The sequence below is a fragment of the Liolophura sinensis genome, chromosome 6 (genome assembly GCF_032854445.1).
Source record: "Liolophura sinensis isolate JHLJ2023 chromosome 6, CUHK_Ljap_v2, whole genome shotgun sequence".
NCBI classification, from domain to species: domain Eukaryota; kingdom Metazoa; phylum Mollusca; class Polyplacophora; order Chitonida; family Chitonidae; genus Liolophura; species Liolophura sinensis.
In genome coordinates, this window is record NC_088300.1 from 67530607 (window position 1) to 67544357 (window position 13751).

The window sequence follows — 13751 nt, forward strand, 5'->3', positions numbered from 1 at the left end:
GATAAGCGGAGGACCTACAAATTTCCACGCAAGTGCAGACTGTTTGGCCTACTCCTTCAGTAACGGTTGGGAATGGCGAGATGCCGTCTGTACCAGACAGCACCACGCTCTGTGTGAGGCAGAAATCATCTAAGAGTCGACAGCTTGTCGTAATCAATTCAATACAAAATATGAAAGTTACAAGGACCATGGAAATAGAAAGAAAGCGTAAAAAATGAAATAAAAAAAAATCAGTCCAAAGCTAAAGGTATTGCTTACATGAATTATCCACAAGAACTGGCATGCATTGCTGTCTGGGTAAGCGCAGTGCTTCTACTAATACCGCAAGAATGGAGCCTATTTATTTATGTTGATGAATGGCAACCTCAAGAACTTTTCACATAACGATGACGACCAGTTTTATCAGTGAGATATAACTAAAAACCAGAGTTAAACCACCGATATTTGACATGTTACTGACAAATTTTAGCACGTGTGGCGCACTAATTTGCACACCATATTAGTGAAACCCAAGTGGTTTTCAACGAACAAAAGGCGACGACAGCGTTGTCGACAGCTTACTATCACCATGGTTGCACAAACAATGGGAGCTGGGTGGGCCGTGTTTACAAAGGTCAAGCATGGAAATTATAACTCCTTTTTAAGGGTCTATCATAACAAGATAAGGGCAAAGGGTTCTTTTTTTTTTTGAAATAATTTAATGTATTAAATTTCCATGAATACATAATGCACAATTTCGTCTGTATATAGAAGAAAGGAGACGATTGCCTGTTGTAAATGACGGGTGTATCTAACCAAGCAGATATTCTGCTGTCACATTTCAAGCAATGCCACCAGCGAATGCCAGACAGTGAGTAATTTCATACATATATTCTGACATAACTGCCAATATATTGTGAAGAGGTGTGGAATTTAGCGGCAAGAGAACTTCTAATATCGATTTGGTCACATCACAACCACCTTCTGTCCTTGTGCCTACATATCAAACCAATCATGCATAACGTGACGTGTACGTAAATACTAAACATATCAGGGGCAGCTTGCTCACAAGTTTATTAAAAGCTAAGACAGGTTTAAATCTTAAAATCATCCTCATTCTGAGACATATGTAAAGTCTGCGTGGCTCGACTACTGTACAGATTTTCCGCAGCTCCAATCATGCATTCAGGCAGGAAAGTAACACTGCCTAGTACTCTTTGTAGAAGCCTCTTCTGAATCAATCACATATTTGGCAGAAAAATTTTATAAATATAATTTTCTTACCATACATGTATATCAGCTAAAATAAATAATATGAAAAAAATGAAATGATACAGCAGCAATGCGTATATATATGTATAAGAGGCAAATTCCTGAAATTTATTTCAGATACGAAGTTGTTTTGATTTCATTGAGGTCTTTCACAACTCAGGTGGGCAAGTAAGCTTGATACAAAGATAATACATTTGGATACTGCCTTCTTCTTTTAGCAGAGGCTTTAAAAATAAATATTTGCACCATACAGGTGGCTCAACGGTCAGCACTGTAGCACAGGGCTTAAAATAAATTATCTGAGGTGCTTGACCTTCAGGCAAAGCTGCAAGGTCAAAGTGAAGGGACAAACTGGTCAGTTAGGATTTCTTTCCACTGATGTGCAAGCTAGAAAGATTAAAAAGTCCTCTTGCTATCTTGAACACATCTCTTTCATTTACTGTATAAACAATGTCTTAAAAAAATATCCTCCCTGTGGAAATGTACTCAGACCCAGTAAAAGTTTCTAGCAAACAAAATTGAAAGGCATTCACCTAATGTGAGATTATTATGCCAGATACTTTCAGAAGGTCAAGCACTTTAATATAAAGGAATAGTCTTTAAAAGGCTGACAAACACCTGACCTCAAATGCACATAAAGATGTATTCAGCTATAACCCATTAACACTAGCCTCCATATTTATCAAAAATTACACTGAGTTAATCGTTCTTTGATAATTGACACATGGAATCCCTCCAATCATATTGGCACACTTCTGCTTGTAATGTCTGGAGGACAGTAGGGTAAAAATTAAATCAATTTAAAACATGTAATTTTCACATAAATTCCCATGGTACACCTGACCTGTTTTTTGTTTTTTTTTGTTTTTGGGGAAAAGTAGTCAGAACTTAAAGATTATTATAGAAAGTGCCCTGAACACAAATCCCAACAAACATGTAGATTGGGCCATCTGTACTTCTGTATTCCAATCTCATTCATCTATTTGTTATTTCCACATTTTTTTTTTCAACCAACATGTTCTGTTCGGATTTTTGCCTCTTACATCAAAAACCCTCTTGATGTGTGAGAGCCACCATACATCATTCAGGTACAGTTACCTCAAGTATTTTCACACTGTAACAGCTACTGAGAATTCTTGACCGTGTCATAATACTTTCACTCCATTGGTGGGTTTCACATCATCAGGTTTGAACAACGCACATATCCCAGCGTCCTCTCCATTTGTCACTTCCTCAATGACAGACTTCACTTTTTTAGTTGCCCGAAAGATAGTTGGCAGGTTTTTGATATGAATGTCTTCCTTGAAATGCTGTCCAATATTTTTCTGGATAAAACAAATTGAAAAAGGTGAGAATTTAAATAGATCTGCAATGACAAAATACATGTAATCTATAGCGCTTATCACTTACTCATCATCACCTATGATTCCCATCATCACCTATGATTCCCATCATCACATGTGATCCCCATCATCAAATAGGACTCCCATCATCAAATAAGACTCCCATCATCACATAGGACTCCCATCATCACATAAGACTCCCATCATCACATATGATTTACATTCACTTATTTAATTATTTACCTGACTTGTGTCTAACAGTATACTCAAGAATTTTTCACTTAAACAACTTAAACAGTTAAGTTTATGGCTGGAGGAAACTAAAGAGCCTGGAGTTTAATTTGACTTTCAAGTTGCAGATGAGCCACTCAGAGCTGGACTGAAGCCTACAACAATGTTTTGGGTCTGATCACCTGTGGCTTACAGAATACTTCAGCTGACTGAGCCAGCCATGTTCTCCGTAACAAGTAGATTTATTTTTATCTGATCAGTATTTTAGGCTATATCAAGAATAGTAAGCCGCTTCTGCTATCACAGAGGTCTTCACAGTTGTCAAAATGCTGTAAACTCCCTCCAATGGTGGTGTATCCGTAGACAAGTTCCAATCCTTGTTTAACAACACGTCTTCAATATTCCACTTTTATAAAAGCAGTCAGGCTTGTAAGTGGGAGAAACTGAAGTGGCCTGAGTAAAATACTGGACTTTTGCCAGGTACCTGACCAGTTTGAACCCGATATTCCACCAATTTTATAGCTGTAATCTATATAACTTTCTGCATGAATTAGACATTATCTATTATTAAAACACTTACCCCTATAATATCTGTGACAAGTTTTTTGAATGCCTCTTTCTTTTTCTTATCTGTCAACTGTTTCTGTGGACTGGTCTGTAATAGTTTGTCATCAAATGACTGCCAGGGAAAGAAAAACAAAGTTTAAATGCAGGCAAAGGTGTTTTATTGCTGTACACAAGAATTTTACATCACATCATGACATGTCAGGTTTTAACTCCATGGTCCTCGGAGAAATATGTAAAATCTCTTCACTTGAACCAAAAATACTTCAAGCAAAATATGATTGTAAATTTGCACAGACAACAGGCTCCTCAAAAATCAAAGTACCCTATTTCTTCTAGGGCAGATATAGGTACTGCTGAAAGCAAGGAATTATATTTCTCTCTCTGTTTTTTGGGAAAGTAAAGAATGATATAAATACACTGGTCATTAGATGTACTAACCATATGTACTAAGTATTCCTGCTACAATTACATGTATATTGGTTAAAAAGAGTAGACCAGGTTTTAAGAATGAGGGCACAGTGTACATGTTGGAAATGTCTTGCATAAGACATTTACACCAAGAATCAACAGGTATAAGAGTAATGGATACCCATTAATTATATATCCCCACACTGTCACCCCCCACTTCTTGATAGCAGTGATTCTCTTACCCGGATTGCCTCAGCTTTCACATTGGGTATTTGTTTCAGCACTTCATTCATGGGTGGATACAAAGGCCTCTGAAAAATTGATGAATATTTTAGCAAATTCTGTCAGTTCCTTTTCACTTAGTTGATTTGAGTAACATCGCTGATTTATTCACGCAATAAATTTATATTTGTGAAATACTACATCGGAGTGCACCGCCCCTTTGCAGGCACCTTGCTCTTGGTGAGCTACAGTTGAACTACTGGCTGGCTAATTTGCCTACTGTATTGGTGGGAGGTGTAAAATTATTAGATGTGTCCTGTGAATTCATTCCTTTCATCCATGACAAAGTTACCCATTTTGTCTCACTCTGAGACTTATATTAATTATTTTTGTTTTGAAGTTCGTTTGGAAGATAATATCCTACTGGATTAAATGAGTTTCAACACAAAAAAAAAAATGAATGAATGATTATGGTTTAATGCCACTTCAGTGTTTTAACGGGGCCTCCGTGGCTCAGTTGGTTAGTGCGCTAGCGCAGCGTAATGACACAGGAGTCTCTCACCAATGCAGTCGCTATGAATTCAAGTTTAGTTCATGCTGGCTTCCTCTCCGGCCGTACGTGGAAATGTCTGGCAGCAACCTGCGGATGGTCGTGGGTTTCCCCCGGGCTCTGCCCGCTTTCCACCCACTATAATGCTGGCCATCGTCGTATAAGTGAAATGTTCTTGAGTACGGCATAAAACACCAATCAAGTAAATAAATAAATAAATAAATCAGTGTTTTAACACCAACAGTAATACTTTATGACCTTTATTTACCATTAAAAATGTACTTTTTTGAGGTCAAATTTTAAGGCAAATGCAGCATAAATGTACTTTTGCACAAGTAGATAAACATAGTTGCTTACATCTTACACAGGCCTTGAATATGATCAGAGTTGCAATGTATCTTTCAATGCCACAGGAAGACTTGTCAGATGTAACAAGATACTGTTGTGTCCAGCAGCGTGACTTACCAAAGCCTCATACAGCTGTAGTCCCAGGGTTAGTAAGCTCGCCTGTATACCCTCATGTTGGCCGTGTAACTGTAGCCCCTGGAGTACTGTGGTGAACAGGAACACTGCCAGGTCCTGGATTACCTCCCCTTGTGACAATAACTGACAACAACAACAGAATTATAAACTAAAATAAAAAAACATAAAACTAAATATTTGCTCAAAAATTCACCACTGGTCAGTAAGAATTTGCAAAAATTAATTACAGTGGCACACATGTAACATAGATATGACAGTGACAGATGTTAGTAACCAAAATTAAAACACTTAATTCAGCGAATTAAGAAAAAAAAAGTAAAAAATACACAAAACTTATAAATGGATCAGACTGGTTTCTCAAACCCGATATGGATCTGAACACAAAATTTATAATCGTACAATATCTAAATCAGTTACTGCAAGGGAACCAATGACCAAGAATCCTGTTAGATATGCAAAACTTATGGAAAGATTCAGGTTTTTGATGTAGATGTGAAGTTGCACGTTGTACAGAACTCAGAGAGTATTTGGAGGAGATATTGCATGGAAACCAAAGCATAATATATGGACAGACCCTGACGCAAATTACTATCCCTTGCTTTTCCTGAAAGCATGGGGAAAAGAAATAAAGAATACATTCTTAATAAATAAGGGCAGGCAGTCAAAACGATGTTAATTCAATCCTTCACATATAGCGAAGAGAGCAGTAATTTCTTACGTACAAGATTTCTTGGATGTGACAATTATACATTGTTAGTAGAACAGGTGATTTCTCAATTAAGTCACAGTTTGTGTACCTGCAGGTATCTCACCTGTTTAACGAGGGACCAGCACAGATTGATGCACTTGTTACACACTTGAGAGTCATTCCACTTTAGTCCGTTGTACACACATAGTATAACTGACGGGTAAACTGACTGGAAAAACAGATACAGATATTGTTGTATTTACATGCATTTACAATATGTATGATAAGCAAAATGTCTACAAATAACGTTCTTGAATGACTTTATACATGCAAAGTTCAGGAGATGTACATGGATCAAGTGATTGGCTGGTGTTTATCAAGGTTTGCTTACAAAGTTCAGTTTATATGGGTAGAGGAAACCACAGAGACAAGTCTGCTATCTAACTTCACTACATACCATACCTGACAAACCTACTGAATGTAACAGTATTATCGTTAACAGGGATTACACTTGTGATCATCAGAGGGGTAATGCATGTTCGCTGTAAAGTCTACCGGTCAACTACCTTCCATTTTTTGTGGAAGGCCGGATGGTCGAGTGGTTTAGACGGCTGACATGTATTGCTGGTGGTTTGGTGCCTGACTCTGAGGTCACTGGTTCGAAACCCGCAGTGGTCTCAGCCAAATTTCAGCACTAGAATCTGTGCTATATTCAGAAAGTGTATTCCCTGTTAACGATAATACTGTTACTTAATCCACTTTCTAAAATGACATCTATACCTACTGAATGCAGTCGAAACATTGAGAACTGGGTTTGAACATGCAACCTCAAGGGCGAGATAGCCAAAGCCAGCCGGTGCTTTTGAGTGAGTGTCTCAAATGAGATGCGTATTTATTTCATTGGTGATCAATGTCATCATCTAGAAGTTTTCACATATAGTAAAGTGTTTTGATGTTTGTTTAGAAGATAGGATGATAGTCTGTTGGTAAAATGTAACTTTCAGCACAAAAAGTATTATAACATTTATTTGCCTCTTTAAATAGACTTTTTGGGGGCAAAATTTCAGGTTATTTCCCATATACAGCATTGCTCAGCTTCATGGGTGGTGGAAATGCTGAGCAAACTCCTTCAGACTGTTACCTCCTGACTTACAAACCAAAAACAGCGATGACTGGATTTGAACCTGTGCCCTCAGTGTTCAAGAGCTGATGTGTTTTGTGAGATCATTGCTTCAACTGAATGAGTTTGCCAAGATCCATCTAAGATCTTTGTACGATCCGCATGATATTACACAAATTGTCGAGCTCTGTAATCCAAAGTAGTCTCAGGACAATTTCTGTTAGATAAATTCAGGTGAACCTGGTATAAAATTCAGAAGCCTCTTGTAACTTAGCTCACCTCCTGTTTCATGACCAGCTGACCCAGCTCACTCAGGCAGTCATCCTTTGACTGCTGATGCGTCACTGTGAAGTCCTCATCCATCACGTTGTCATCACTGTGTGTTGTGCCAGTGCGGCGGCAATGGAACACTGTGGCTGACATAATGAAAGCAGACAAACTTGACTACACTGCATAAAATGGTATCATGGCGCAAATTTTAATAAGCTACATGTATTTTTTTATAACGGTTAATTAATACTTCTCTACAACAGTAGCTTGATATGTAACAAAATACATATCAGAATACATCACTAGTCACATAGTCTAAACCAATCTCGACTGCTCAGGAATGTCAAATTTCAAAGAAAGCACATACTACACAATATATCTCTGAAAATTTGTGCAAATGTATTGACAACTGCCATGTTTTTCTCTACAAGTATTAACTGTTTACTAAATATATTTATTGTCAAATGCTGTGTGTGTTTGTTGAAATGTAACCTCTCTGTCTAATGAATGAATGCCTGGGGATTAACATCGTACTTTAACACGTTTTCAGTCCTATGACGAGTCATTATAGGTGGGTGTACATATATTATGTCTTCTTGTGGCAGAGTCCATATCGCCGAAGTGCTGCTGCCACTGAAATATCATGCCAAAGACACCAGACATGACACCCCACCCAGTCACATTATTCTGTCACCGGTACAACCAGTCCCGTTTCCTTGCTCTAACCTCTCAGTGCTGAGTGCCAAGCGAGGCAGCAACAAGTATCTTTTTTAAAGTCTTTGGTATGACCAGACCCGGGTTTGATCCTGGGTCTCCCAACTTCGAGGCGATGTATTACCTGTCTAATTTTTTACAAGCGTATTGTCAACCAACATCTTCAATGTAACGGTGTTACCAGGTATCAAGCATAGTCATGGTATAAGAGTAAACAAAAGAATCTAAATTTGATCCGTGAATAGCCAGACAATCCACAGCATGGCATAAACATGACATGTAACACATGAGTTCGGTCATCATTGTATGGCAGTTTAAGCAGGCGTACATTCTTACCAAGCAAATCAATGTATTCCCGGGTAAGTTGTCGTGACAACTGGTCTTCCAACACCTCCTGAGATTCTGGGTTAACATCATCATCAGCACTTGCAGGGGGGAAAAGTAGAGAAAACAAAGGCAATTTAGAGTCTACAATGGTACAGTATGATGTGCTCAAAACAGATCAAAAACTGTCATATTCTTTGTTTCCCATAATACTTTATACACATGCATTGTCTTTATCTATGGTGGGGGGAAAAGGGGGCAGAGCCCAGGAGAAACCCATGATAATCAGCTGGTTGTAGACAGAATTCCCATGTATGCCCAGAGAGGAAGTTGGCAAGAGCTGGATTTGAACTCACAGGGACCACATTGTTGAGAGGCTCCTGGGACGTTGCGCTCGCTGGCGTGCTCGGCCACGGAGGCCCCCAAATTGCATGTAACATACAATGTTCTTTGACTCACCTATTTTCAGATCGCTGATTTATCACTTGCCACTTAGATTCAAGCCTCTGAAACACAAATTAACAGATTTATTGATTGATTGCAGCCAATGATTCATCCTTATATTCCTCTTATACTTGATCAACATTAAGTAGGTCAAACAGTCTTCTGCTCTTCCATAATGGTGGACTGTATAAATGAAAAATGTACCCATCAATAACTTTTTCTTTCATTCATTTTCAATATTATTCAGTTGTACGTCATAATGACTGAACAGCAAAAACAACAAAAACGTGAGAAAATTCTCGTAACATCTTTTTGAGACAATTGCACATCTTTGCAACTAACTAGGGCAAATATTTGACATGTGCTTAACATTAATTTTGGAATTATTGTAAATACTTACAACAGGGCTAATCCGATAGTCAATTATAGCTGTAAGTTACAACTAGCACACCGTACAACCCCTTCAGACAAGAGGGTGTTGATTGTAAATTAGGTCTATGATTGTTATCTCAGTGATTTACAACCATCTTGGGCTTACAATCCCTTTGTGGAAGCAGCCCCTGATGTCTTCAAGCAGCCATTCCAGTGAGGCAGCACTATAAATGTCAACACTGAAGCTGACCAGCTACAAACGCATTGCTGATATCATGTCGCAATGCATGATAAGTTGAAACTTACATTAACCCAAACACAAATAGTTGAATAACAAGAGAGTAAATGTAAATCCAACAATCCATGTTATATATTTCTCTCCCTCCTCTCTTTGGAATCTGGCACTATGTTGACATGTACATGTATACACAGGTGCATGTAAGTGCGAGCATTCAACACAGGGCTGTACAAATGGGACTTGAACCTAGGCTATAGTTTATTTATTTATTTATTTGATTGGTGTTTTACGCTCTACTCAAGAATATTTCACTTATACGACGGCAGCCAGCATTATGGTGGGTGGAAACCGGGCACAGCCCGGGGGAAACCCACGACCATCCGCAGGATGCTGGCAGACCTGCTATAGTTTAAGTTTTATTAATTCTTATTAAAGTGTACATGAAGTCAAAAATAATGTATGCCTCAAATTAGAGGCAACAGAGATGTTAATTCAGAAGTGCTTTACATTGTTTGCCTACAGCTATTTATTACCAAGAAAGCAGATACTTCCTTAGAGTTTTTTCAAAATATTTTCTTAGGTTTATCAAATTATTCTGTGATGCAAAAAATCTATTAAAACTTATTAGAATTAACTAAGGGGGTTAATCATATTCAATTACACAGAAAGTAACTATTTTCAAAATGTTACATAGAAGGAATTCTAATGAAGAGAATGTGACATCATGTCACTTGGATTTGGCTTAACTAGGCCATCGTAATTTACCTTAACGTAAGTGCACATTACGATGCAGCCAACATTTTTTAAAAAATCAAACAAAAATTGTTTTGGGGGATAGTTTTGCCCAGAGCATTGAATGCCAGTGACTTTGATACATTCAGGCCCCAACTAACAGTACTCAAAACTTTAATGACAACCCTAATTTTCTGTCAATGTGTTGTTGTTGATGTAACTTCACCTGAAACATATAAGGGCATAGACTGGCCAGCAGGGGGACGATACTGGTGGAATGGAACTCTGATGGACAGTGCAATATCAAAGGCTTCAGGAAAGAGCTTGCCCCAGTCAAGGAAATATAAAAACATCTTCAACCAAATGAAAATAGTTTGACACGATCCTCAGCAGTAACTGACAACACCAATAATAGCAAATAGTTTAAACCTTATAACTTATAAAAGTTTGGATCATATTCAGGAAATAACAATCTCATGCATATTCATGAGATGTATGAACAGAGTAGATGACCCCGTGTCTCAGTTGATGACCTAGTTTTGGCTGATCACTCTCCAACATTTTTTCCTTTTTAAATAAGATTCCTTTTCTTAATCCCATCATATTGGCATTAGGGAGTTCGATTATAACCCATTAAAGCGCTGCTGCCCCCATAAATTCTATTGCAAGAAAGAGCTGCTTCAGCTTGTCAATTTCTAAAAATAATCTGACTTCCTACCTACATTGTTAGTTTTTAGGCCACATGTGAATCCTTCCACAAACAACACACCTGTAAAACTGTGAAAGTCCCCCAGAACTAAGGAGCCAAAAATAGAGAGCCATGGTCCATAAAACTCTGTTTGCAGTGATTTATTAGCCGATTTCATCCACAAAAAAAGGATTCCACGATATGTAAAATACTGTGTACCTTTCCCACCATTTTTCCTATTTGTTTGGGATAGTTACTATGAGCCCAGCTTGCTCAATGTGATTTTGGCAGGATAAATACTGCTGTATTAAGTAGCATGTAAACTAAAGTCCTTGTCAATGATGAATATCTAAATAAAGCAGTGGCAGATTTTGACAGAATAGAAGCAGAAAAAAAAGGATATGAATGATTGGCCTTAGCCTGTAGTCAGGAATGTGGTCCAGTCCCAGGAAAACGGTCTTTAGGAACATTTCAGCCAGGCCAGGCACTGCGTAGAACTCATAGCCCAAACACTGGCCCGCATTACCCAGAATGTGACAACTGTGAAAGGAGCAAAGGTATAAAACGGTATATAAATACACGTGAGAAGGTCTGGCAACAACCTGCGGATGGTCGTGGGTTTCGCCCGGGCTGTGCCCAGTTTCCTCACACCATAATGCTGGCCGGGGTTGTATAAGTGAAATATTCTTGAGTATGCCGTTAAACACCATTCATCCACCTTATACAGGTAGAGCCACTTTTGTGAAGTTTCAATAATTTCTCTTCATGATGTGTTGGCATTACATGTATCATTTTATGGCCTTCATGTGCTTCTGTAAGTGCAGTTTTACACTCCAAAGTTAAAAGTTAGAGCATTTATATGAGGCCTGATCCTCTTCTGTGTGTCTGAACACACTAACTAGTAGACCCAACCATTTTGGCTGACCCCATTCTTCTCAGCCAGTGCATATGGGATTCACTGTATTAAACACTGTAATCTGGACGAACTTTTGAAAAGAACGCAAAACTTCATGTTTGATCTCATATTTATATGGGCTGCAATTATTAACAAACAATGAGATAAGATAGGTATCCTGCAATAAAACATTTTCCAAAAATGGCCGATGTACCAACCTGCAGTCATGTATGTTAGAGAAGAAATTCTGCATTCTCTCCAGCGGTCCTTTGTTAGCTGACAGGTCTGTGTTGTCAATACACGGAGGTTTGATTCCTGCACACAAAGTGACATTTTGGTTTAAATTAGTTTGCTTTTGTTAACCACAAGCAAGCCTTCCATATTAGACAAACATTTTAGTTCAAAAACACCAAGATATTATCTCATGAATTCTTCAACAAAATGCTTTATGTACACTTTCTTTGATTTGGTAAAAAGATTTACCTATGTATATCAAGTATAACCAAGGAACATAAGAAACCCAACAGCCAGCAACTTAACTGTAACTCTCATATTCCACAAAAGCTCAAGTAACCATCTTATTATATTTTTATATAAGTTTCTGAATAAATGGCGGGTACACACAGCTTCTCACAGTATTTCACAGTACTTCATAATAACAAGCCCAGAAGCCTGCATGTCACCAATACGACCCATTTCTTACCTAACACGGCCTGTTTATCAGCATCCTGCAGATCGTAAGCTTTGGTGAAATCTGGGTGGCGCAGTTTCACATTATCAGCATTCCACAGAGCATTGAGGGTTCTGTTCAAATGATAAGCAGATAAACACAAAAGACAGACCTGCCATTAACGGAAGGTAAGGTATATGGAACATAGTACAATCTTTATCAGCTTAAAAAATTCTGATGTATGAAGAATAGTATAAACATCTTTTTGATGGCCAATATAGTGTTTTGTCAGCAATTTCACACTACTCTGGTTCATATCACAAAGAAATTTTCTCCAGCTGAACAGTTCTATTGCTGTCTTTAATATGCACATGTACAGTGTTGTTTCGCTTGTAAAATACACAAGAATCAACAGCTACACCTACATGTACATGTGACCCATTCACAGAATACAGACAATAGGCTAATAAATAGAATTATTACAATTACTTATGAATTATTTACTTATTCATTTATTTCAGGGGCCTCCATGGCTCAGTTGGTTAGCGCGCTAGCGCGGTGTAATGACCCACGAGCCTCTCACCAATGCAGTCGCTATGAGTTGAAGTCCAGCTAATGCTTCCTCTCCGGCCGTCTGCGGGAAGGTCTGCCAGCAACCTGTGGATGGTCATGTGTTTCCCCTGGGCAGTGCCCGGTTTCTTCCCACCATAATGCTGGCTGGCGTCGAATAAGTGAAATATTCTTGAGTACAGTGTAAAACACCGATCAAATAAATAAATATATATTTATTTGAGTACTGTTAATGCCATACTCTCTCAAGATGGCAGTCGGACTAATGGGTGGAGGAAAACAAAGTTCCTAGGGTAAACCATCAACCTTTACCTTGTACTTCTTGACTTAAAAAGTATTTGAGCTGGATTCAAACATCTCATTAACCCACTTATAAAATGTTTGGCCAGAAATAATAACGTTTATGCCCAGGACTGAACATGGGTCTTCCTCATCAGAGGCCGATGCTCTGACCATGTCATCGATGCTGAATCTGTCTGTTACACAGAGAAATCTTCTCAGTTAACAGTGTTCGGTCTACCGCACAAGTCTAAGTTACCTCATGAGGATCAGAAGGTTTTCCATCAGCTGTATGATATGGTCTGTTGCAGGGTTCCTGAGGACTGTGGAACCTCCGGCTGTGTTGACCTGGAACCCTCCAGCTTGGGCAACCTGCCAAAAACACAAGGAAACATGCCTTCAGCTTTGTATCTAAATAAAGTTTTTAGTGCGGGCCTGAGGAGTAGTTCTCAGTGGCAAGCTGCTAGCTCACTACTACCTCATTTACCGAACGTTTTTGGTATCCAGCAATGTGTCTCGGATCTCGGATGTACACTACTTTTGAGAACTTTGGCGTATACACCATCTCCAGGTTATTCAGTACACTTCTGTTTTGTATTAGAGGCCTAATATAAGTGTATTTACTCGTTTGATGTGTAGCACTGTGAAACAGCTGTTCAGTGATACACAGGTGCACCATTGGGATGCCACTG

General features: G+C 38.6%; 1 protein-coding gene across 1 annotated transcript in view; it reads right to left on the minus strand.

Moving 5' to 3' along the window:
- Positions 1–689: 689 nt before the first annotated feature.
- The window catches only part of LOC135467838 (exportin-5-like), a 32336-nt gene continuing 19274 nt past the window's right edge, over positions 690–13751 (minus strand). Inside the window, 13 exon segments of the mRNA XM_064745724.1 lie at positions 690–2576; positions 3406–3504; positions 4043–4111; positions 5038–5178; positions 5868–5972; positions 7143–7279; positions 8184–8272; positions 8631–8677; positions 10184–10281; positions 11049–11185; positions 11759–11855; positions 12244–12344; positions 13319–13431. Coding sequence (XP_064601794.1) covers positions 2397–2576; positions 3406–3504; positions 4043–4111; positions 5038–5178; positions 5868–5972; positions 7143–7279; positions 8184–8272; positions 8631–8677; positions 10184–10281; positions 11049–11185; positions 11759–11855; positions 12244–12344; positions 13319–13431 — 1413 coding nt within the window. The 3' untranslated portion in view covers positions 690–2396.